The sequence below is a fragment of the Stomoxys calcitrans genome, chromosome 3 (assembly GCF_963082655.1).
Source record: "Stomoxys calcitrans chromosome 3, idStoCalc2.1, whole genome shotgun sequence".
NCBI lineage: Eukaryota > Metazoa > Arthropoda > Insecta > Diptera > Muscidae > Stomoxys > Stomoxys calcitrans.
This window is the reverse complement of record NC_081554.1, coordinates 179328566-179356065: the sequence shown is the minus strand read 5'-3', so window position 1 is coordinate 179356065 and position 27500 is coordinate 179328566. Positions and strand designations below refer to the sequence as shown.

The following is a 27500-nucleotide window of genomic DNA, read 5'->3' as shown; positions in this document are numbered from 1 at the left end:
GTTTGTGTCATGGCAAATTGTTATCGATTGTTTGACGTTTCATATATGTTATAAATATAATTATGAGAAAGACATTAGTGGGGATCTAACAAAAAACTCGTTGATAATAATAAATTAGGAAAATTCTAAGCATATCATATAATATAGCAAATGTCCCAGAAGGCTTAAAAGTTTGTTTTGGTATTGCATGGATTTCCCATACAGCATTGAAAACATTCCTCAAATGCTGCCATAGGCCTTTTGCTTTGTTTTCTTATTTTCTCCCTTTCTGTTTGTTAATGTGTTTTGCCTTTTGTCTTTGAACGCCTGTGGTTTTCATGTTATTCCCCATTATGATGGCTCTCTTTCATTCTCTTTCTCTCTCTCTCTCTTTGTCTTGTGTTTTGTCTAATTACAGGTGGCGTGGATGCATTTCGAGCAGAGTGCCATACTAACGGTACATAATCATGTAATTACACGTAATCCCCGCATTAGTGTCACACATGATAAACATGACAAACATCGGACATGGTTCCTGCACATCAACAATGTCCAGGAGGAGGATCGGGGAAGGTATATGTGCCAAATAAATACGGTGACGGCCAAAACACAATATGGCTTTGTGAAGGTTGTTGGTAAGTCAAAAACTTAAAGAACAGCGGTATATGGTTGATGTTTTTATTGTGTGGAGAAAGAAATGAAAATTTTGCTATTAAGACAAGAACAAAGCATGGAATGGGTTATATTTAGTAGTTTAAGTGCTGCCAACTGGCGGTCAACTTATACGGAACCAAATCTATGAGTAATCAGCATCAAGACATGTTGTTTTATTCTGATCTGATTTCACATATAAATTAAGATAAAATCGATATAAAACGGAGAAAATCATGTGCAAAGGTCCCTTTGAAACCCTAGGAGAGGTACCTTAAGTTTATAAACTACCTAAATGTGTACGAGAGTCGAATTTAAATGTGTAGCGTGTAGAGCTTAGTCATGCCAAACTATTTGAGAACATCACCAGCACGTCCTTTCAGTCAGACCTGGGTCGCGAATTATCTGTGTGGACTTTAGGGATAAGAAGTTGAAGTAGCGTAGAGTGAAACAGGGAGTTCCCGGCGTGGTGGTATCTCTGGCACTATATAACCTCTATCTATCCTCCAAATAACCCCCTAAATGAGCATGTGGACAACATGGGACTCGAATGAAAGGTGTTTGGAATCTGATTAAAATATTGGGGACCAAGTACCGGTAGGGCCGCTTTCAGCTCAAAATCCTATTAGGGCATATGGGCCGATAGGCGCGCACATAAACCGATTGACACAAAATGTCTCAATGGTAAAAGGTATTTGGAAGAGAATGATATGGGAATTTGGCGCAAAAATTTTGGGATTGTTTTAACAACCTTAAACGGTCAAATGGAACTATCGGGGCAATATAAGACCCAAAGAGAAATATATTTGAGAGTTGAGTACGAATTTGGTATTATATTGCGAAATAATATCTGTGTATCGGAACAACCGGAAAGAAATCCCCCATCAAGGCATGTGGGACGATCGAAACAATATGACCCTTAAACAAGTAAGAAGGCGTTAAGTTCGGCCGGGCCGAACTTTGGATACCCACCACCTCGGGTATATATGTGAACCACATTTCGTCAAAATCCAGTGAAAAATTCATACCTTATGCCCCATAGCAGCTCTATAGATATCATCCGATTTAGACCAAATGCTTATAAGTACAAGTCATTGTTCAACCGAGAGATAGGTCTATATGGCAGCTATATCCAAATCTGGACCGATCTGAGCCAAATTGAAGACAAATATCGAAGGGCCCAAAACAAGTCATTGTCCCAAATTTCGCGACATCGGACAATAAATGCGCCTTTTATGGGCCCAAAACCTTAAATCGAGAGATCGGTCTATATGGCAGCTATATCCAAATCTGAACCGATCAGAGCCAAATAGAAGAAAAATGTCGAAGGGCCTAAAGCAAATCACTGTCCAAAATTTCAGCAAAATCGGATAATAAATGTGGCTTTTATGGGCCTAAGACCATAAATCGGAGGATCGGTCTATATGGCAGCTATATCCAAATTTGGACCGATGTGGGGCAAATTGACGAAGGATGTCGAAGGGCTAATCGCAACTCACTGTCCCAAATTTGAGCAAAATCGGATAATAAATGTGGCTTTTATGGGCCTAAGACCATAAATCGGAGGATCGGTTTATATGGCAGCTATATCCAAATTTGAACCGATCTGGGCCAAATTGACGAAGGATGTTGAAGGGCCTAACACAACTCACTGTGCCAAATTTCATCCAAATCGGATATAAAATGTGGCTTTTATGGGCCTAAGACCCTAAATCTGAGGATCGGTCTATATGGCAGCTATATCCAAATTTGGACCGATCTGAGCCAAATTGACGAAGGATGTCGAAGGGCTCAAAGCAACTTACTGTCCCAAATTTCAGCAAAATCGGATAATAAATGTGGCTTTTATGGGCCTAAGACCCTAAATCGGCGGATCGGTCTATATGGGGGCTATATCAAGATATAGTCCGATATAGCCCATCTTCGAATTTAACCTGCTTATAGACAAAAAAAGAATCTGTGCAAAATTTCAGCTCAATATCTCAATTTTTAAAGACTGTAGCGTGATTTCAACAGACAGACGGACAGACGGACGGACATGTCTAGATCGTCTTAGATTTTTACGCTGATCAAGAATATATATACTTTATAGGGTCGGAAATGGTTATTTCGATGTGTTGCAAACGGAATGACAAAATGAATATACCCCTATCCTTCGGTGGTGGGTATAAAAACTACCAATCTGATATTAAGGCTGAGATGAGCATCAGCCACCGAGGCTATGGGAGAATGGATAGAGTATAGGAAGAAGTCATACCATCGCTGCATAATCGAGGTGACGATATGAATCGAAAAAGGAATAGAAGAGGTTTCCGATCGGATAGCTGAGACCACACTTGATGTCGAGTGCGAAGTACTACTGCCGGCGGCACAGTCTTGGATTGACGGAAACATGGTAATGCCATTTGGAAGATCATGCTTTACAGATGAATCAAAGCTAGAGGATAGAGTGGGCCTGGGGGTCTACATTGACAAACCAGGACTGAAATTCTATTTTAGACTGCCTGACCATAATAGGTCCTACAGGCGAAGATTCGGGCAATCACGGAATGCTTGAGGTGGTATGGTGGAGGGAAATAGCAACTAGGACAGTAAGGTCACCTACAATTTTGGAGTGTACGTCGCATCGTTTGGGTGCCGGTCCAAAGCGGAGTAAGAGAAAATGAAAAAGCAGACGATTTGACAGTGAAGGTTAGAGGACTGCCACCAATAAGCTTTCGGAAGCCTTTCGGAGTGACGCAGTCCGAGTTAAGGGCTTTGGCAACAAATGCGTATGTAACACTGTGGAACAGGGAGACAGTCGGTAGAACGGCCAAAATCCTATGGCAAGATCTAGATCATGATAAGACGGGGCTATTACTCAAAAGAAGTAAGAATGGGGTCAGTATTGCATTCGGTGTCATAACAGGACACATATGAGCTCAATTAAGCAAAATTGATAGCATGTGAGGGCATGTGGTAAAGATGATGAGACGCTGGAGCATTTCCTATGCCATTGCCCGGCTCTGGCGGCTAACAGTCACCATTACTTAGGAGGGTACCCGATACAAGACATGAACCGACTTAGGAGCGTGTTATGGGCAACAAGTAAGAGCGTGCTAAGTTTGGCCGGGCCGAATCTTCTATACCATCCACCATAGTCGCATTAGGCGAGTTCTTTGCGCAGTATCTCTTTTTAGGCAAACAAAGAATAATGAATAAGGACCATCGGAGGCCACCGGGGCGCATAGGTAAGCATGTCCGCCTATTACGCCGAACGCCTGGGTTCGAATCCTGGCGAGAACAACAAAAAAAATTTTCAGCGGTGGTTTCCCCTTCTAATGCTGGCAACATTTGTGACGTACTATGCCATGTAAAACTTCTCTCCAAAGAGGTGTGGCACTGCGGTACGCCTTGCGGATTCGGCTATAAAAAGGAGGCCCCTTATCATTGAACTTAAAATTCAATCGGACTGCACTCATTAATATGTGAGAAGTTTGCCCCTGTTCCTTAGTGGAATGTTTGTGGGCAAAATTTGCAATGAATAAGGATGGAGGAGGAGCTATCCCAAGTTATAGTCCGATTCGGGACTCAAGAAGCAAAATCGGGAGATCGGTTTTTTATGGGAGCTGTATGACGATCATAATTTTGAACCAGATGTCTTTTAAGTCAAATTTCGAAATTCTACCTCTATCCCATCTCCTTGTACAAAGTTCACCCATTTTGTAGTTTTTTGGTACCTCGTTTTGTAACTTATTGTATAAATTTCCAAAAACTCTTTTAGTCACCCAATTAAGGTCACCCAATAGGGTATCTAAGTTCTAAAAATTCAAAGCTCTAGTTCAATTTACAAAGGAAGTTCCAAATAGTACCAATTTCGGTACTAAACGTACTATTTCTCCCACTTCCGGTTTAATTTTCCAATTTTTTTTTCTTCAGGACTTGCTTTTTCGAGACACTCTTCTATTTGAGCTCAAAAAGATTCTTCTAGCCCTTTCCGTTTGCCCTGAGCAAATAGTGCCCATTTTCGTACCTTGTTTTGTACCTAAATGTATAAATTTCCAAAACTCCTTCTAGTTACCCAATTAAGGTTGCCATAGTGTACCTAATTTCCAAAATTCAGAGCTCTAGTTCAATTTATAAAGAAAGTACCAAATAGTACCAATTTCGGTACTAAACGTACTATTTCTCCCACTTCCGGTTCAATTTTCCAAAAGTTTTTCTTCAGGACTTGTATTTCGAGCGGCTCTTTAAATAGTACGGCTCTTTAAATAGTACCCATTTTCGTACTATATATGTGTCCGAAATATGCGGTTAGTCTACGGTTATGATCGACTGGAAGAAGACATGCCACAGAGTTCGTTACACATCATATTTTAAAGAGAACCCCTGACGCAAGACCAACCATTAAAAATTGTTTTTAAATTAAATTGATTGGCCATGGGTGTGTATGATTACTATGCGATTATAATGCCCACGTATACCATACATCATACGCCACCATGGTCACTTAAATACGAAATATAAATACAAGGATGAACAGACCAAAGTCCTATAGGCACTTTGGACTTGTGTGTAGAAAATTTTTTTGACTTGTTTTGTAGAAATTTTGCCCTTGGAGAAATTGCATACAAATTTTGCATTTGGAGAGTAGAAAATTTGCCTTTATGGAAAATTTCTTAAAAATGTTGCCTTTGGTGGAATTTTCATAGAAATGTTATTTTTAAAGAAAGTTTCATGCAAAAAGTTGTCCTGTTGTTGTCTAGTTTTGCTATACTCTTCCTCCAGTTCAATCTCTTCTTACTCTTTACTACTGAATTACATTATTTTTGTATCCATTGCGTTCGTTTACCATTACTACGGGTTTGTTTTTTTTCCATTTTCTCTTCAATTTCATTCTTCTTTGTTTGCCTCTCTAAGAGTAATGTCATTGTAGGAGGAAATGACAGTATTTGTTCTTCTTCCGGTTCTAAAGTTGACATATCAACGTCATCCCTTAGTAAGCTAACAGAAGATTTACACATATACTAGTGGATGGTAGCAATGATTTGCATGCTTGCAGATTAAAGAGTTGAGAAATCCTGGAGCATAACAGAAACTAAGAATACTTTTTTTTAAGCAACAGGAGTCAATTTAAAGAAAGAGATATTTATATTCGATTAATGAAGATTAAGACACTTACAATTGAAAGGTGAGCATACTTAATAAACTTTAAAACAAATTGTTCATAAACTAAGCTTAAAGTAGAGAAGAAAGGTATTGCAACCAGTTCAGTCTTTTAGCCAAACATTTGTTATTGAAGAAGTTGACAACGACAATGACCAATTTCAAATGCAAATTTGTCCATGAACATTCTTTTAATGAACTGGGGTAAACTACTCCCAAATCAATGAGTGCTGTCCGATTGAATTTTTAGCTCAATGTTAAGGGACTTTTTCAGCCGAGTCCGAAAGGCGTTTCGTAGAGCGACACATCTGGGATCTGTGGATCTGAAAATATGAGTCAGCAGAGGAACCACACCAGGAAGTGTGGTGTCTCCTCTACTTTGGAATATAGCCATTAACAATATATTACTGTCTCTGGAAGAAAAAAGCGTAAAAGTGGTCGGGTATGCTGATGACATGGCAATTGCTGTTAGGGGAAAGTTTCCCAGCACTCTAAGAGATATACTTAAGGAAGCTCTACATGTAACAGCAAAATGGGCTACCGAAAGTGGTCTGGGTACGAATCCATCTAAGACAGAAGTAGTTCTTTTCAGCAGGAAATACAAGTTGCCTACAGTGGAACCTATCTCCTTGGGTGGAGATAAAGTTCCATATACATATAGCGCAAAATACCTGGCTGTTTTGCTGGACAGGACATTAAACTTTAAATCTAACAATTAGGAAAGGGCAAGAAAGGCAACTCTTGCCCTATACACCTGCAAGAGAGCCATTGGCAAAAGTTGGGGGTTTAGACCGCGCGTCATACATTGGGCATATACTACAGTTGTCAGACCTATAATACTTTTGGTTGCCCAAAAAGTAACTGCGGATTTTTCATATAGTCGGCGTTGACAAATTTTTTCACAGCTTGTGACTCTGCAATTGCATTCTTTCTTCCGTCAGTTATCAGCTGTTACTTTTAGCTTGCTTTAAAAAAAAAGTGTAAAAAAGTATATTTGATTAAAGTTCATTCTAAGTTTTATTAAAAATGCATTTACTTTCTTTTAAAAAATCTGCAATTACTTTTTGGGCAACCCAATAACGCAGCTCTAACTAACTTGGAGCATGTTAACTCTACCTGTCCCAAATGTCTGTCTAGTACCTGCGACAACTTAAAATCCCATTCTCTCCCCCACTCTTTTGCTACGCAAGATTCACAATTAGAACTAATATTTGGCAAACCTCAAGTGCAGCAGTTTAATTTGCTTGCTTTCCCTGGGAAAGTCTACAACAGACTGCTGGTTCGTTTTTATTTGCTTGTCAAATTGTTCTTAAATTAGTGCTAGTATGTGTGTATGTGTGTGTGAGAATCGAGGCAATAACTTTAAGATACATATTTGCATAGGTGTAACAGGAACTGACTGCTGTAGACCGTTAGTTGGTGGTATGTATGATATGTAAACATATGACAAATCAAGAGAGGCAATGTAAAGCAACAGTTAGGTTGAATATAAATTTAAATACATTAGGGTAAAAATATTAAGAACTAGCTGGACAGGGAACGTTCTGCAGCGCCTTTTTTACTTTATATGGAACAAAATATTATTTTTTGAATATTTCTTTTTGTCAATTAAAGAGCTTTGAGTGAAATACTATGCTACGAAAATAGTATGTGTATATATTGGGTTGCCCAAAAAGTAATTGCGGATTTTTTAAAAGAAAGTAAATGCATTTTTAATGAAACTTAGAATGAACTTTAATCAAATATACTTTTTTTACACTTTTTTCTAAAGCAAGCTAAAAGTAACAGCTGATAACTAACAGAAGAAAGAATGCAATTACAGAGTCACAAGCTGTGAAAAAATTTGTCAACGCCGACTATATGAAAAATCCGCAATTACTTTTTGGGCAACCCAATAGGTTGAGAAACACTATAACAATATAAAAGCCTTTATCTGAATTCTATATGATCATTATTCGTCTATGAATTCGCTCGGAGGGTTTATGGTCATTTAAGTTTGGATTTTAAAAACTAATTTTAGCTTTATTATTGAAGCCCGATATTCTCATATGGATCTTGGTAGTGAGAAGTGCCCCATGGTGGTGGTTGGTGGGTTAAGGGGGTGGTGTGGACCCCCAGAATCGTGGTCCCGTAAGTGGATATGAATTTCGTGCCCTACTCCCAAATACCTTTCATTTGATTCCCAAATTGCCAAGATCGGTAGATATGTATGATCAATTTAGGGATGTTTTGTGGGGTGAGGTGGTCCCCCACAAAACATCCCCCATGGTGGTGGTTGGTGGGTTAAGGGGGTGGTGGTGTGGACCCCCAGAATCGTGGTCCCGTAAGTGGATATGAATTTCGTGCCCTACTCCCAAATACCTTTCATTTGAGCCCCAAATTGCCAAGATCGGTAGATATGTATGACCAGTTTAGGGATGTTTTGTGGGGTGAGGTGGTCCCCCACAAAACATCCCCCATGGTGGTGGTTGGTGGGTTAAGGGGGTGGTGGTGTGGACCCCCAGAATCGTGGTCCCGTAAGTGGATATGAATTTCGTGCCCTACTCCCAAATACCTTTCATTTGAGCCCCGAATTGCCAAGATCGGTAGATATGTATGACCAGTTTAGGGATGTTTTGTGGGGTGAGGTGGTCCCCCCACAGACACATAGCCCTGAAAAAATATTTGCATCGTGCTCTACCTTAAAAAACCATTTTTTAAACCCCATATTGCCATTGTTTTAAGGGAAGTTTATGGGCTGGGCCATCCCCCAAACACATGGGCCCAAAATTGTTTATTAAATTCGTTTTCAAATCTCAAATAACTTTCATATGATCCACATATTACCAGGGTCGGCAAATTTTTACTATTTGGGGGAAGGGGCGGTGCCCCAAATACATGGTCCCACTTTTGGATATCAAATTCGTTTTATACTCCCAAATACCTTTATTTGAGCCCCATATTGCGTCGGCCAGTAAATAATTGCTGTTTGTGGTTTGTTTTTGGGGAAAGGGTAGACACCCAGAAAATTGGTTTCGAAAGTGGGTATCAATTTCGTGCTCTACTCTCCAATACCTTTCACTTGAGACCCACTGATAGGTAAATATGTCCCTGAAAATATATATCAGATTGGGGAGGGGAATCAAATATCATTTATTTGAACCCAATATTGCCATTGGCCTCAAAATTGGATAACAAATACGTATGGGCCCTAAAAACTATCAATATCGAGCTCCACTCTCTTTAAGACCCAAAGTGTCATGGTGAGCAAGTACGTTCTATTTGCTGGTGGGACGTCGGTTAGACAGTTGATCCCGAATGTTGATATCACATTCGTAGTCTACTCTCAATTACCTTTCATTTGAGCCTAATAATTCCATAGTCCAGAAACATGACCGTTTTGGGGGCTGTTTTGAGGGATGGGGCCACTCAGTGACTTGGCCCTGAAAATGTATATAAGATTATTGCTCTACTCTAAAATATCTTTAATTTGAACTCCATATTGCAATGGTCAGCAAATACGTCCTATTTGGGTGGTTCTATGGGCTTGGGTGGCCCATAAACACTTTTTCTCGAATACTGATATCAGATTCATGCTTTACTCCCAAAGACTTTTCATTTGAGCCCCATATTGCTATGGTCGTAAATTTGTCCCCTTTGGGGGGTGTTCTGGGGAAGAGGTGGACCCCCACATTTGGATATCAGATTTGTATTCTACTCGCAGATACCTCTCATTTAAGTCCCATATTGCCATGGCCGGTAAATATGTCCGATTTTGGGGGTTTTTGGGGGTTGGGTGGTCCCCCAAACACTTGGTCCGACAATTAGATATAAGAATTGCTTTCCAATCTTAAATACCTTTCATTTGAGTCCCACATTGTCGTGATTGGGGTATATATACATGAGGTAGGTTTTGGGGGTGGGGCGTCCCCCCTAGGTACCCCTTGCAAAGTTTGGATACCAAATTTGTGCTTGTAGGTTACTACAAGGGAGCACACAAAATTTGTCTTAAATCGCACCACCCATCTTCGAGATCTGGCGTTTCTGAAAATTACTGTAAAGGGGAAGGTCCGCTCCCCCTTCAGGTATGCACAATCTATGAAAATTTGAAGAAAACCGGTTCAGTAGACACACAAACAAACCTACAAAAAAACACAAATTGATTTTTATACCAACCACCGAAGGATGGGGGTATATTCATTTTGTCATTCCGTTTGCAACACATCGAAATATCCATTTCCAGACCTAAATATAAGGTATATATTTTTTTGATCAGTGGATATAGCTGCCATATAGACCGATCCTCCGATTTAGGGTCTTAGGCCTATAAAAACCACATTTACTATCTGATTTTGCTGAAATTTTTCAAAGTGAGTTATGTTAGGCCCTTTGACATCCTTCGTCAATTTGGCTCAGATCGGTTTAGATTTGGATATAGCTGCCATATAGACCGATCCGCCGATTTAGGGTCTTAGGCCCATAATCTCCACATTTATTATCCGATTTTGCTGAAATTTGGGACAGTGAGTTGTGTTAGGCCTTCCGACATCATTCCTCAATTTGGCCCAGATCGGTCCAGATTTGGATATGGCTGCCATATAGACCGATCTCTCGATTTAGGGTCTTGCGCCCATAAAAGGCGCATATATTGTCCGATTTTGCCAAAATTTGGAACAGTAAGTTGTGTTAGACCCTTCGACATCCTTCGTCAATTTGGCTCAGATCGGTGCAGATTTGGATATAGCTGCCATATAGACCGATCCTACGATTTAGGGTCTTAGGCCCATAAAAGCCACATTTATTATCCGATATTGCTGAAATTTGGAACAGTGAGTTGTGTTAGGCCTTTCGACATCCTTCATCAATTTGGCTAAAAAGCAAAAGGGGATAAATCACAAAAAAAATATTTAGATATTAAAAGTTACGAAAAATGAGCTTGAAAATCTGTTGCACCAATTTCTAAAAAACAAAAAAATATTTTACTTAGTTCAAGTTCAATTTGTACTTCTTACAAGTTTAAAATGAACTAAAAAAGAGGATGAAAAATAAATGAATTTCTTTATTAATACATTATTTATTTGCCGCACCACAATCGATCAATGGCAAAACAATTTTTTACTAAATGTTATTACAATTTGTACTTTTTACAAGTAAAATTTGAACTGAAAGCAAAGAATTTGAAATCGCAAATTGTTGAAAACTGCTTCATTTACTAAAACTTCCATACATTTATGCTTGCTTCTTGGCTTTAAGAGGGGTGGGTAAAAAGCAAAAGGGGATAAATCACAAAAAAAAAATATTTAGATATTAAAAGTTACGAAAAATGAGCTTGAAAATCTGTTGCACCAATTTCTAAAAAACAAAAAAATATTTTACTTAGTTCAAGTTCAATGTGTACTTCTTACAAGTTTAAAATGAACTAAGAAAGAGCCTGAAATGGTAAAAAACTGAAAATTTAATGAATTTCTTTATTAATACAATATTTATTTGCCGCATTGCTATCGATCAATGGCAAAACAATTTTTTACTAAATTTTATTATAATTTGTACTTTTTACAAGTAAAATTTGAACTAAAAGCAAAGAAATTAAAATTTCAAATTGATGAAAATTGCGTCATTTGCTAACACTTTGCAAGGTGCAAGGTGCACAATTGGAGGATATTTATTTTATTACAAAATTTAGTTTCCCAAAAATTTTGATCAATCGTAAAGCTTTTTCTAAGATTAGTTAGTAATAAATTCTAGAAAATTAATCGTCAAATCTAATAAGTTTTTACTCAGATTAAAGGAAGTCCTTGCTCAGTCCAAATTAACTAGCTTAAGAAAACAATAACAATTTCACATAAACTCACATAAATTAGTTTTTCTTATACAAAATTAGTTCTATTATCCTTAAAGAAATTGTTACTTAATCTGAATAACAATAATGAACTACAAGTTTTTTTCGGGTGTTTAGACCAACCCTTCAATTTCCCTACGTTTGCTATTTAATATGCACTCATAGTAAATGAGTTTTACCTGTATACATATAATGTTACTACCCTTTAAGTTATTTTAACTTCAATTGAGTAAATATAATGAACTAAACCATATTTATGATAAGTTTTTTTGTGAATGTTTAGACCAACTCTTCGACTTCCAATTGAGGGACGTCTTTATAAATGCAATATTTGCTTGCCGCCCACAATCAATTAATGGCAAAATTTGTTTACCTAATTTAAGTTTATTTCGTAGTTTTAACAAGTAAAATATGAACTGAAACCAAAGAAATTGATATTTCAAATAGTTGAAAACATCATTATTTTCGCAAGGTGCAATTGGAGGACGTTTTTTTTTCATACAACGTTTAGATTCTCAATACTCTCGATCTATAGCACAGCAGAAGAACATTTAGTCATAAATTCTAGTAAATTTAACTTCAAGGTCAATATGTTTTTACTCACATTAAGTTAAATACCTTTTCATCCAAATTAAATAGCTAAGATGAATTACTTACACCACCCGAGTTATAAACTATGAACTATTTAATCTACACTCATAGTAAGTAAGTTTTCTTTCAAAAGAAGTTAATTTTACTACCATTTAAGAAATTTTTACTCAACCTGAGTAAAGATCATGGATTTAACCATATTCACCATAAGTTTTTTTTTTTGTTTAGTCCAACCCTTCGATTTCAAATCTTTGGCTATTTAATGTACACTCGTCCTAAGTGAGTTTAACTTGTACAAACATAGTGTTATAGATTTTTAGGTAACTATACTTACCTCCGAAGGATGGGGGCAAATTCATTTTGTCATTCCGTTTGAAACCCGTCGAAATATCTATTTCCGACCCTATAAAGTATATATATTCTTGATCAGCGTAAAAATCTAAGACGACCTAGACGTGTCCGCCCGTCTGTCTGCTGAAATCACCCTACAATCTGCAAAAAAAGAGATATTAAGCGGAAACTTTGCACAGATTCTTTTTTTGTCCCCGAGCAGGTTAAATTCGAAGATAGGCTATTTCGGACTATATCTTGATATAGCCCCCACCTAGACCGATCCGCCGATTTAGGGTCTTAGGCCAATAAAAGCCACATTCATTGTCCGATTTTTCTGAAATTTGGGACACTGAGTTGCCTTGGACCCATCGACATCTTTCTTTAATTTGGCCCTGATCGGTTCAGATTTGGATATAGCTGCCACATAGGCCAATCTCTCGATTTAAGGTTTTGGGCCCATAAAAGGCGCATTTATTGTCCGATTTTGCCGAAATTTGGAGCAAGGAGTTGAGTTGGGCCCTTCGACATACTTCTGCAATATGGCACAGATCGGTCTAGATTTGTATATAGCTGCCATATAAACCGATCTCACGATTTAAGGTTTTTGGGCCATAAAAGCCACATTTATTTTCCGATTTCGATAAAATTTGGGACAGTGAGTTGTGTTAGGCTCTTCGAAATCTTTCTTCAATTTGGCCTAGATCGGTCCAGATTTGGATATAGCTGTCATATAGACCCATCTCTCGATTTAAGGTTTTGGGGTCATAAAAGGCGCATTTATTGTCCATTTTGCCGAAATTTGGAGAAGTGAGTTCAGTTGGGCCCTTCGACATACTTTTGCAATATGGCGCAGATCGGTCTAGATTTTGATATAGCGTCATATAGACCGATTTCTCGATTTAAGGTTTTGGGCCCATAAAAGACGCATTTATTGTCCGATGTCGCTGAAATTTGGCACAGTAAGTTGAGTTGGGCCCTGCGACGTACTTCTGCAATATGGCACAGATTGGTATAGATTTGGATATAGCTGCCGTATAGACCGATGTCTCGATTTTTGGTCTTAGGCCCATAAAGGGCATATTTATTTTCCGATTTCGTCGAAATTGGGTGCAGTGAGTTGCGTTAGGCTCTTTCACATCATTTTTCAATTTTGCCCAGATCGCTCCAGATTTGATTATAGCTGACATATAGACCGATCTCCCGATTTAAGGTTTCGGGCCCTTAAAAGACCCATTCATTGTCCGATATCGCCGAAATTTGGGAAAGTGAGTTGTTTTAGGACTCCCGACATTCTGGCTTTGGCTTTTTAGGTTCCGATTTGGATATAGCTGCCATATAGACCGATTTCCCGATAAAGGGTCTGAAGGCCATAAAAACTTTCCACCGATTTCGCTGAAATTTAAAACAGTGAGTTATTTTTACCCTCCTGACACTCGACCTAAATATGGTTCAGATCGGACTATATTAAGATATAGCTGGCATATAGACCGATCTCCCGATAAAGGGTCTGAAGCCAATAAAAGCTTTATATTTGAACCGATTTTGCTGAAATTCGAAACAGTGAGTAGAGTAAGTCCTCCCAACATCCGACTTAAATATGGTTCAGATCGGACTATATTAAGATATAGCTGTCATATAGATCGATCTCCCGATAAAGGATCTGAAGCCCATAAAAGCTTTATTTTCTATCCGATTTTGGTGAAATATTTCGACCCAAATATGGGTCAGATCAGACTATACAGATATAGCTGTCATATAGACCGTTGTTCCAATTTAGGGTCTTCATTCCATAAAAACAGATTTATTATCTGAAAATGTTACTTGTATATCAATCCAGATTTAGTTAAAGGTGCCATATAGAAGGAACTCTCGATTTAATGTCTTGGCCCTATAAAAAGCGCATTTATTATCAGATTTCGTTGAAATTTGACTCAGTGACTTATGTTAGGCTTTTCGACATCCGTCTCCTTTATGGTTCAGATCAGTTTATATTTGGATATAGCTGCCAAAAAGACCATTATTTTGTTCTACAAAATTGAACAGTGACTTATATTTATTAGACCACTCAATGTAAGTGCCGAATTTTGGTGCATAAGTTATCCAATATTCACCGGATTGTGACGAAAGGGGGTTTACATATATACCCGGGGCGATGGGTATCCAAAGTTCGGCCCGGCCGAACTTAATGCTTTTAACTTGTTACACTTTGAACATATTTGCTCCAAATTTGATACGAATTGTTTAATAGCCCATCTGAAAACATCCGCCGAGGTCCATCAAAATAGGTTCCGAATTATATGTAGCTCCCACTTTTTGCTTATAGGGTAGGTGCAGGGTATTATACAGTCGATACCCCCTGACTTTTGCCTTTCCTTACTGATTTCAATTTGCAAAGTGTTTCCCTCCTTTTTGTTATTTCCACCCTAATACACCAAGGCATATGTTTCTTAGTTTGCTCCAATTGCATGTCTAAAGTGGATATCTACAACATTTGCTACATCTGTAGGATATATGATTTGAAACTGTGACATACATTGTGTCCTCCATAAATGGTAATGGAGTAAGGATAAATGGTAACATAGTTCTCTACTCAGGAGTATGCCTTTAAAAACAGAGAAACTCCACGAGCAAATAAAAAAAACTCCAACCACGAGGACTCGTGGGAATATTCATGTGGTTGAAGTAGACTTGAATAAGGACCTTCATTGGAAGATATTAATGGCGATGTCAAAATAGAGGCCACCGTAGCGCAGAGGTTACGGTGGCCTCCGTTAAGAAGATCTAGCCATGTCGGTCCGTCTGTCTGTTGAAATCGCGCTACAGTCTTTAAAAATAAAGATATTGAGCAGAATTGCACAAATACTTCTTATTATTGTAGGTCGGTTGGTATTGTAAATGGGCCATTTCGGTCCATGTTTTGATATAGCTGCCATGTAAACCGATCTTGGGTCTTGACTTCTTGAGCCTCTAGAGAGCGCATTTCTTATTCAATTGGAATGAAATTTTGCACGAAGTGTTTTGTTATGATATCCAATAATAGTGGCCAGTATGGTTTAAATCGGTCAATAACCTGATATAGCTGCAATATAAACAGATCTTAGGTCATGACTTTATGAGCCTCTAGAGGGCGCAATTCTAGTCCGATTTGACTGAAATTTTGCACGACGTGTGTTGTAATAATATCCAGAAACTGTGCCAAGTATAGTTCAAATCGGTTCATAACCTGATATAGCTGCCATGTAAACCGATCTTGGGTCTTGACTTCTTGAGCCTATAGAGGGCGCAATTCTTAAGCTATTGGAATGAAATTTTGCACGACGTGTGTTGTAATGATATCCAGAAACTGTGCCAAGTATAGTTCAAATCGGTTCATAACCTGATATAGCTGTCATTTAAACCTCTATGGAGACTTGATTTCTTGAGCTTCTAGGGGGTGCAATTCTTATCCGATTGGAATAAAATTTTGCACGATTAGATTTCTTGAGCTCCTAGAGGGTGCAATTCTTATCCGACTTGGCTGAAATTTAGCATGACGTATTTTATTATGACTTTCAACAAATGTGCCGAATAGGGTTCAAATTGGTTCATAATCTGATATAGCTGCCATATGAACCGATCGGGGGTCTTGACTTCTTGAGCCTCTAGAGGGCGCAATTATCATCCGATTTGCCTGAAATTTTGTACGAAGGATCCTCTCATGGCTATCAACATGCGTGTTATATTATGGTCTGAATCGGTCTATAGGCTGATACAGCTCCCATATAAATCGATCTCTCTATTTTACTTTTTGAGCCCCCAAAGGGCGCAATTCTTATTTGAATTTGCTGACATTTTACACATGTCTCCAACATATAATTTAATTGTGGTCCGAACCAGACCATATCTTGATATCGCTCTAATAGTAGAGCAAATCTTTTCTTTTATCCTTTTTTTTTTGCCTAAGAAGAGATGCCGGGAAAAAAACTCGACAAATGCGATCCATGGTGGAAGGTATATAAGATTCGGCCCGGCGGAACTTAACGCCTTTTTACTTGTTTTTGATCAAATGTTTAATTTTTTAGAGATAATCTACTTTCATATCGCAATCGCTCTATGTAAGTCCATTCCACACCATCAAAGTAGCCATTCGAGTATTGTAGAATGTGAGTGTATGTACATTAGGGCTGGTCAATTTGTTAGGTACCAAAAAGCCAAAAATTTAGATACAAGCGATTATCAAAATCGACATCTACGACGAATTCTAAGAAAATTCGCCCAAGAAATCATGGGTCAAAAATTAAAATCGAATTTTCGGTTTATAAGAACAAAGTGACCCACCTTAATGTACATACCTTAACGCTCACTGGCACTAGTTATGATAGTTTTTGGTTTTTCCAATCATCGTAAGGGCAAAAAACGTTTAGACAGACCATATTGCAAACTTTTTTTGAGTGTTTTTCAACAGAAAAATATTTTTAGTTTTTTGTACTTCCTTCAAAACCAGGAAAATCTGCATATTCACACACACACTCACACAAACACACACACACATAAAAAATCCAACTTTTTGTACTGGCTTGTCTCTGGGGCTTCAAGCAGTTGTTTCCCTTATATCGAACTTGATTTTTTTGTGGGTAGCCACATTCACTTTTGGGATTGTATGGGTGTTGCTTTAAATTTCCCCAATGGTTTCATATATGCTTTGTGCAATAGAGGCATAATAAGCAAATAACGCCAATGCAACGAAAGGGTAGATGGTGGAAATGCAACAGTAGACAAATATTTGTTCAAAGAGATGGTGACAAGATTAATTGGAATTTGGAATGTGAAGGTTTTTTAAAATTGGCATAACATTTGAAAAACCTCGAAATATAGTTGTAAGTCTGGCGTCCTGCCTTACACTCTTCTATGGTGAGGGGTGCAAACGTTTCAGTTTTGCAGCACTTAACATGATGCTACGTATCTCTAGTTTTTGTTCAAAATACTTAGGCGTACTAAATGGCTATTATATTCAGCAGAAAATTTTAAATTTCAAACTTATTACCCTAAATGCTAGTGTTTAAAACCATTTTTGCTTATGGTTCAAGGCTTAGTTTGAAATGTATATTCCCCCATCATTTAAATCCCCTGATGGCTTTTCTATGAACTCAATCACACAAACTTTCCCCTCAATCACAATAAATGTAGAGCACAACATTTCTATTAATCATTTTACGCCAAGCCCTCAACTGACCAACATGGCATAAAGCCACTCTCTCCAACAAAATTCAAATCGCTGACATTTCACAAAAAATGCATTCAACAACTTTATTGCAGTTGACGTTTTATTTTGGGATTTCTTTTTTGCACTATTTTTTTGCTTTTGTTAATAAAAAATCACTCTGTTGTGTAGTATCCAATAAATTTTTCAGTCCATATGACAAATGTTATGTCAAATTACTCAACCTTAAAATCTGATTATATATCACTCTTTCACTCCGCACATACAAACACAGATTTGCTGGATATGTGTCTGAGTGTGTGTGAGTGTGCACGAATGAATTCATGTGCAGATGATTGCATAGAATAGCTTGTGGCAGTGTATAAGTGTGGGTGGTAAAATTAGAGACGAAAAAAAAAAAACTAAAAAAAAACAAGTAAAAGCGTGCTAAGTTCGGCCGGGCCGAATCTTATATACCCTCCACCATGGATCGCATTTGTCGAGTTCTTTTCACGGCATCTCTTCTTAGGCAAAAAAGCATACAGGAAAAGATTTGCTCTGCTATCAGAGCGATATCAAGATATGGTCCGGTTTGGGCCACAATTAAATTATATGTTGGAGACCTGCGTAAAATGTCAGTCAATTCGAATAAGAATGGGCCCTTTGGGGGCTCAAGAAGTAAAATAGAGAGATCGATTTATATGGGAGCTGTATCGGGCTATAGACCGATTCAGACCATAATAAACACGTATGTTGACGGTCATGAGAGAATCGGTCGTACAATCTTTCAGGCAAATCGTATAATAATTGCGACCTCTACAGGCTCAAGAACTCAAGATCCCAGATCGGTTTATATGACAGCTATATCAGGTTATGAACCGATTTGAACCATTCTTGGCACAGATGTTGGATATCATGACAAAACACGGCGTGCGAAATTTCAAGAAGTCAAGACCCAAGATCGGTTTATATGGCAGCTATATCAGGTTATGAACCGATTTGAACCATTCTTGGCAGAGATGTTGGATATTATGACAAAACGCGTCGTGCGAAATTTCATTCAAATCGTATAAGAATTACGCACTCTAGAGGCTCAAGAAGTCAAGACTTAAGATCGGTTTATATGACAGCTATATCAGGTTATCAACCGATTTGAACCATACAAGGCACAGTTGTTGGATATCATACCAAAACACGTCGGGCCAAAACTCATTCAAATCGGATAAGAATTGCGCCCTCCAGAGGCTCAAGAAGTCAAGACCCAAGATCGGTTTATATGGCAGCTATATCAGGTTATGAACCGATTTGAACCATTCTTGGCACAGATGTTGGATATTATGACAAAACACGTCGTGCGAAATTTCATTCAAATCGTATAAGAATTACGCACTCTAGAGGCTCAAGAAGTCAAGACCTAAGATCGGTTTATATGACAGCTATATAAGGTTATCAACCGATTTGAACCATACTAGGCACAGTTGTTGGATATCATAACAAAACACGTCGGGCCAAAATTCATTCAAATCGGATAAGAATTGCGCCCTCCAGAGGCTCAAGGAGTCAAGACCCAAGATCGGTTTATATGGCAGCTATATCAGGTTATGAACCGATTTGAACCATTCTAGGCACAGATGTTGGATATCATAACAAAACACGTCGTGCAAAATTTCATTCCAATCGGATAAGAATTGCGCACTCTAGAGGCTCAAGAAGTCAAGACCCAAGATCGGTTTATATGGCAGCTATATCAGGTTATGAACCGATTTGAACCATACTTGGCACAGTTGTTGGATATCATAACAAAACACGTCCTGCGAAATTTCATTCCAATCGGATAAGAATTGCGCACTCTAGAGGCTCAAGAAGTCAAGACCCAAGATCGGTTTATATGGCAGCTATATCAGGTTATGAACCGGTTTGAACCATACTTGGCACAGTTGTTGAATGTCATAACAAAACACGTCGTGCAAAATTTCATCACAATCGGATAAGAATTGCGCACTCTAGAGGCTCAAGAAGTCAAGACCCAAGATCGGTTTATATGACAGCTATATCAAAACATGGACCGATATGGCCCATTTACAATACAAACCGACCTACACTAATAAGAAGTATTTGTGCAAAATTTCAAGCGGCTAGCTTTACTCCTTCGGAAGTTAGCGTGCTTTCGACAGACAGACGGACGGACGGACGGACGGACGGACGGACAGACGGACGGACAGACGGACGGACAGACGGACGGACAGACGGACGGACTTGGCTAGATCGACATAAAATGTCACGACGATCAAGAATATATATACTTTATGGGGTCTCAGATGAATATTTCGAGTAGTTACAAACAGAATGACGAAATTAGTATACCCCCCATCTTATGGTGGAGGGTATAATAAAATAAAATAAAATAATACACCTCGAGTATGTATGTAACCCACCGGTAACAATGCATAATTTTACCCCAATTCGAGCAATATCGAAATGTGGTCCGATTTGGTCCAAATAAAGTACGGTCTAATAATTACAAGTCATTGTTCAATTTTGTAGAACAAACTATTGGTCTTTTTATTACCTATATTTAAAAATAAACGGATCTGAACCATATACGATACGGATGTCGAAAAGCCTACATAACTCACTGTCCCAAATTTCGGGAACATCGGACAATAAATGCGCCTTTTATGGGCCCAAAACCTTAAATCGAGAGATCGGTCTATATGGCACCGATCTGTGCCATATTGCAGAAGTATGTCGAAGGCCTCATACAACTCACTGTCCCAAATTTTGGCGAAATCGGATAATAAATCCGAATTTTATAGCCCCAAAACCTAAAACCGGGAGATCGGTCTATATGACAGCTATATCCAAATCTGAACCGATCTGTGCCATATTGCAGTAAGATGTCGAGGGGCCTAACACAACTCACTGTCCCAAATTTTGGCGACATCGGACAATAAATAGGCCTTTTGTGGGCCCAAATCCTTAAATCGAGAGATCGGTCTATACGGCAGCTATTTGTACCGATCTGAGCCAAATTGAAGAAGGATGTCGAAGGGCCTAATACAACTCACTGTCCCACATTTCAGCAAAATCAGATGATACATGTGGCTTTTATTGGGCCAAGACCTTCCATTGGCAAACCGGTCTATCTGGGGCTATAGCAAGATATAGTCCGATAAAGCCCATCTTCGAATTTAATCTGCATAAAACAAGTAAAAAGGCATTAAGTTTGGCCGGGCCGAACTTTGGATACCCACCACCTCGAGTACATATGTAAATCCCATTTCGTCCCGATCCGGTGAAAATTGGATAATTTAAGCACCCAAATTCGGCATGGACATTGAGTGGTCTAATATATATGTCACTAATCAATTTTGTAGAACAAAATATTGTCTCTTTGGCAGATATATCCAATTATAAACCGATCTGAATCATATTGAGGTCGAATATCTTGAGGCTCACTTACTCACTCTTTCATTTCAGTGAAACCGGGTAATAAATAAAACTTTTATGGGAAGCCCATAATGGCAGATAGGACCATATGGCAACTATAACTAAATATAGTCCGATCTGAATAATATTTAGGTCGGATGTTAGGAGGCTGAAAAAAACAAATTTTGGCGAAATCGGTTAAAAAAATAAAGCTTTTATGGGCTTCAGTCCCCTTATCGGCAGATAGGACTATATGGCATATATTGCATATTTTGCTCATGAACATTCCACTAAGGAACAGGGGCAAACTTCTCACATATCAATGAGTGCAGTCCAATTCAAGTTTAAGCTCATTGATAAGGGGCCTCCTATTTATAGCCGAGTCCGAACGACGTGCCGCAGTGCCACACCTCTTTGGAGAGAAGTTTTACATGGCATAGTACCTCACAAATATTGCCAGCATTAGGAGGGAAAACCACCGCTGAAAATTTTGTTGTGATGGTCTTGTCAGGATTCGAATCCAGGCGTTCAGCGTCATAGGCGGACATGCTAACCTCTGCGCTACGGTGGCAACTATAACTAAATATAGTCCGATCTAATCCATATTTAAGTAAGATGTCAATAGGCTTAAAATAACCCACTGTTGTAAATTTCAGCGAAATCGGGTAATAAATAAAGCTTTTATGGGCTTCAGACCCTTTATCGGGAGATCAGTCTAAATGGCAGCTATATATTTATATATGTCGAGAAGCCTTAAGCTACTCACTGTTTTAAATTTCAGTAAAATCGAATAAAAATTAGGTTATAATGGGCATTAGACCCTTTATCGGAAAATCGGTCTATATAGAAGCTATATCCAAATATGGTCCGATTTGGCCCGTTCAAAAACTTAACCAGCATGGATCAAAAAGACGTATCTGTGTCAAATTTCAGCTCAATATCTCAATTTTTTAAGGCTGTAGAGTGATTACAACAGACGTACGGATAGACGGAGGGACAGACACACGGACATCGCTAAATCGTCTTACAATTTTACAACGATCCGAAGTATATATATTTGTAGGGTCGGAATTTGACATTTCGATATGTTACGAACGGAATGACTAAATGAATATACCCCCTATCCTACGGTGGTGGGTATAAGAACAAATAAAAGCGTGCTAAGTTCGGCCGAGCCAAATCTTGGGAAGTCACCACCATGGATTCTGCTAAATTATGGGAGCTATATCTGGTTATTGAGCGATTTGGACCGTGCTTGGCACAGTTGTTGAAAGTCATAACCGAACACTACGTGCAAAATTTCATCCAAATCGAAAGAAAATTAAGGGTTTCAGGGGCTCAAGAAGTCAAATCAGGAGATGGGTTTATATGGGAGCTATTTCAGGTTATAGACCGATTCGAACCGTACATATGTCAGTTGTTGGAAATCATAACGGAACTCTATGTGCAAAATTTCAGCCAAATTGGATGAAAATTACGGCTTCCAATGGCTCAAGAAGTCAAATAGGGAAATCGGCTTATATGGGAGTTTTATCTAAATCTGAACCGATATGGCCTAGTTGCAATACCAAACGACCTACAATAGTTAGAAGTGTCTATGCAAAATTTCAAGCGGCTAGCTTTACGCGTTTGAAGGCTATCGTGATTTCGACAAACGGACGGACGGATGTGGCTAGTTCGACTCAGAATGTCGAGACGATCAAGAATGTATACACTTTATGGGGCCCTAGATCAATATTTAGAGGTGTTACAAACGGAATGACTAGATTAGTATACCCCCATCCAATGGTGGTGGGTATAAAAGGCGCCCTTTAAGGCTTAAAAAGCAAAATCGGGCGATCATTTTACAATATATGGGAGCTGTGTCAGATTATAAACCGATTCAGACCATACTTGGCACGAATGTTGAAAGTTATAGGAAAATTCATTTTAGCCAAATCGAATAAAAATTGGGCTCGTTAGACGCTCAAGAAGTATAATCGGGAGATCGGTTTATATGGGAGCTAAGCTCGGAACAATTTGGCCCATTTACAATCCCAACCCATGAAAATAAAGTAAATATGCTCATATATTGCCCAATCGTGACTTGATTTGATATCTTATAAATTTTTATACCCTCCACCATTGGATGGGGGTATACTTATTTCGTCATTCTGTTTGTAACAGATCGAAATATGCGTCGGAGACCCCATAAGTTTATATTGAGTTGCCCAAAAAGTAATTGCGGATTTTTCATATAGTCGGCGTTGACAAATTTTTTCACAGCTTGTGACTCTGTAATTGCATTCTTTCTTCTGTCAGTTATCAGCTGTTACTTTTAGCTTGCTTTACAAAAAAAGTGTAAAAAACGTATATTTGATTAAAGTTTATTCTAAGTTTTATTAAAAATGCATTTACTTTCTTTTAAAAAATCCGCAATTACTTTTTGGGCAACCATATATTCTTGATCGTCATGTCATTTTAAGTCGATCTAGCCATGTCCGTCTGTCTGTCTATCGAAAGCACGCTAACTTTCGAAGGAGTAAAGCTAGCCGCTAAAAAATTTTGCGTAAATACTTTTTATTGGTGCAGGTCGGTTGGAATTGTAAATGGGCCAAATCGGTCCATGTTTTGGATCTTCGCTTCTTGAGCCTAAAGAGTGCGCAATTCTCTTTTGATGTCAATGCAATTTTTATGAGGTGATTTTTTATGACTTCCAATAACTGTGCTAAGTATGGTGCAAGTCGCTAATATAGCTGCCGTATAGACCGATCTGGGATCTTGACTTCTTGAGCCTCTAGAGGGCGCAATTCTCATCCGATTTCGCTGAAATTTTGTACAACGGCTTCTCTCATGACCTTTAACATACGTGTCTAATATGGTCTGAATCGATCAATAGCTTGATACAGCTCCCATATAAGCCTATCTCCCGATTATGCTTCTTGAGCCCCTTCAAGGTGAAATTCTTATCCGAATGAACTGAAATATTACACAATGACTTCTACAAACATTCAGCATTCATTTATGGTCCGAAACGGACTATAACTAGATATAGCTCACATAGCATAACAGTTCTTATTCAATATTCTCTGTTTGCCTAGAAAGAGATACCGCGCATAGAACTTGACAAATGTGATCCATGGTGGAGGGTATATAAGATTCGGCCCAGCCGAATTTAGCACGCTCTTACTAGTTTTTAAATGCTAATTTTTTTTCATCTAAATTCGCAAAATATGTGAGTTAGATGAATGTATGTTCTTATATCCATGGTGGTGCGTTTTAAAGATTCGGCCCGGCTGCATATTTCACATATTTACTTGCATAATTCTCTTATGCAGTTTATTTTAACATTCATCCATCTTTACCTATGGCCATACGTCTGAATTTTTCATAGAAAACTAAATGTGTCTATATATGCGATTATAGTTGTGTGTGTGTGTGTGTAGTTGTCCATATATGTATGTGTCGACTGACAATTTCATCTGATTCTATGCAGGAGAACTCTAATGCAATTTTAAATGTCTCCCAAAGTTAAATGGAAATTTAATTGTGTTATACAATTGCCAACAGTTGCAAGGATTTGCACGAGTGTTCACCCATACACACATACATTCTTATGTGGGTACGACTGACTATTTGAATTTTCACATGAAATATTAAATTTGTTTGAATTTTTGTGCTTTTTCCCTTTTGGCATAAGCAAAAAAATAGAAAATATTTGTTTATGTCAATTTGGCTTCTTTTATGCATATATTTTAAAAGGCAATCAATGGCTGGCTTTGTAACAAATATTCTCCATATGTGAAATCGAATACAATTTTGTGTGCAGTAAAGTGGAAATCACAAGGCTTATGTAATTATCAATGGGCAACATTTAAGGACCTTTTTGGGGCCCAGTGTGACAACAGTGGTTTTAACCCAATTGATTGATGTGTTGTATAGGTATTGCTTACTGCGGGTACTTGAAGGTGATCTTAACAAAGTCTAAGATTGTGATCTTTTTTCCTTTGGGCGTGTTTTGGGAAAGGGATGATGCCCTAATTGGATATCAAATTCGTATTCTACTCCGAAATACCTTTATTTGAGCCCCATATTGCGATGGTCACTAAAAACTTGGTGTTTGTGGGGTATTTTGGGAAAGGGGGTTGACCCCCAGAAAATTGGTCCCGAAAGTGAGTATCAATTCTTGCTCTACCGCCCAATTCCTTTCACTTAAGCTCCACATTGACATGGTCGGTAAATATGCCCGATTTAGGGGTGTTTTGGGGATTGGGGTGGTCCCCCAAACACTAAGCCCGGAAAATATATCAGCAACGTGTTCTGTTCTCATATATCTATATATCATTTATTTGAACCCCATATTGCCATTGGCCGCAAAATTGGATATCAAAAAAGTTTGGGGTATTGCCCCTAAAAACTATGAATATTTAGTTCCACTCTCTTTAGGAGCCAAATTGTCTTGGTGAGCAAATACGTCCTATTTGGGGGTTGTAATGGTGGTGGGACGTCAACTAGACAGTTGGCCCCCAATTTTGATATCAGATACATGGTCTACTCCCATATACCTTTAATTTGAGCCCCATATTTCCATAGTCGGCAAACATGACCGGCTTGGGGATGTTTTGAGGGATGGGCGACCACTCAGTGAGTTGGCCTTGAAAATATATATCGGATTCCTGTTATACTCTAAAAACCCTCTTCTTTGAGCCCCATATTGCAATAGTCAGAAAATACTTCCTATTTGGGTGGTGTTATGGGGTGGGGTGGCCCCTTAGACACTTGTCCCGAATATTGATATCAGATTAGTGCTTTACTCCTAAAGACCTTTCATTTGGGCCCCATATTGCTATGGTCGTAAAATTGTCCCCTTTGAGGGTGTTTTTGGTGAGAGACGGCCCCTCAAACACTTGGTCCCATATTTGGATATCAGATTCTAATTCTACACTCAAATATCTTTTATTTTAGCCCCATATTCCCATGGTCAGTAAATAAATCCTGTTTGGGGGGTGTTTTGGGGAAGGGGTGGACACCCAGAAACGTGGTCCCACATTTCGATATCAGATTCGTATTCTATTCGTAAATACCTTTCATTTGAGTCCCATATTGCCATGGTCGGTAAATATGTCCGATTAGGGTAGTTTTGGGGGTTGGGGTGGCCCCCCTAACACTTGGTCCGACAATTGGATATCAGATACGTTTTCATATCCCAAAAACCTTTCATTTGAGTCCCATATTGTCTCGATTGATCTAAATATATGTTTGGTAGGGTTTAGGGTGGGGCAGCCCCCCCAGGTATCCCATCCGAAATTTGGATACCAAATTTTTATTTCTAGGGTACTATATGAGAGCACACAAAATTTCGTTTAAATCGCACTTCCCCTCTCCGAGATCTGGCGTTTCTCAAAATTAGAGTAAGGGGGAGGGTCCGCCCCCCCTTCAGATATCAAAAAATGTAGTACCCTATTTTCACCACGGGGTCAATATGTACCATCTGTGAAAATTTGAAGAAAATCGGTTCAGCCGTTTCTGAGTCTATAAGGAACACACAAACACATCGTTGCGACATTTTATGTCGTTCTAGTCATATCCGTCCGTCCGTCTGTCTGTCGAAAGCAAGCTAACTTCCGAAGGAGTACAGCTACCGGCTTGAAATTTTGCACAAATATTTCTTATTAATGTAGGTGGGTTGGTATTGCAAATGGGCCATATCGGTCCATGTTTTGATATAGCTGCCATATAAACCGATCTTGGGTCTTGACTTCTTGAGCCTCTAGAGGGCGCAATTCTTAGCCGATTTGAATGAAATTTTGCACGAAGTATTTTGTTTTGATATCCAACATCTGTGCCAAGTTTGGTTCAAATCGGTAATTAACCTGATATAGATGTCATATAACCGTTCTGGGGACTTGACTTCTTGAGCCTCTAGAGGGCGCAATTGTTATCCGATTGGATTGCAATTTGGCACGACGTGTTTTGCTATGATGTCCAATAACTGTGCCAAGTATGGTTCAAATCGGTCCATAACCTGATAAAGCTGCCATATAAACCGATCTCGGGTCTTGACTGCTTGAGCCTATAGAGGTCGCATTTCTTATCCGATTGGAATGAAATTTTGCAGGACGGGTTTTGCTATGACTTCCAACAACTGCGCCAAGTAATGTTCAAATCCGTTCATAACCTGATATAGCTGCCATATAAACCGATCTGGGGACTTGACTTCTTGAGCCTCTAGAGGGCGCAATTCTTATCGGATTTTACTGAAATTTCGCAAGACGTGTTTTGTTATGATATTCAACAGATGTGCTGAGTACGGTTCAAATCAGTCCATAACCTGATATAGCTGCCATATAAACCGATCTGGGATCTTGACTTCTTGAGCCTCTAGAGGTCGCAAGT

At 38.7% G+C, this 27500-nt stretch overlaps 1 protein-coding gene across 1 annotated transcript in view; it reads left to right on the top strand.

Moving 5' to 3' along the window:
• The window catches only part of LOC106085066 (lachesin), a 515032-nt gene that overhangs the window by 330570 nt on the left and 156962 nt on the right, over nt 1-27500 (top strand). Inside the window, exon 4 of the mRNA XM_059364763.1 lies at nt 398-614. Within this exon, the coding sequence (XP_059220746.1) occupies nt 398-614 (217 nt within the window). The remainder of the gene's footprint in view (nt 1-397; nt 615-27500) is intronic.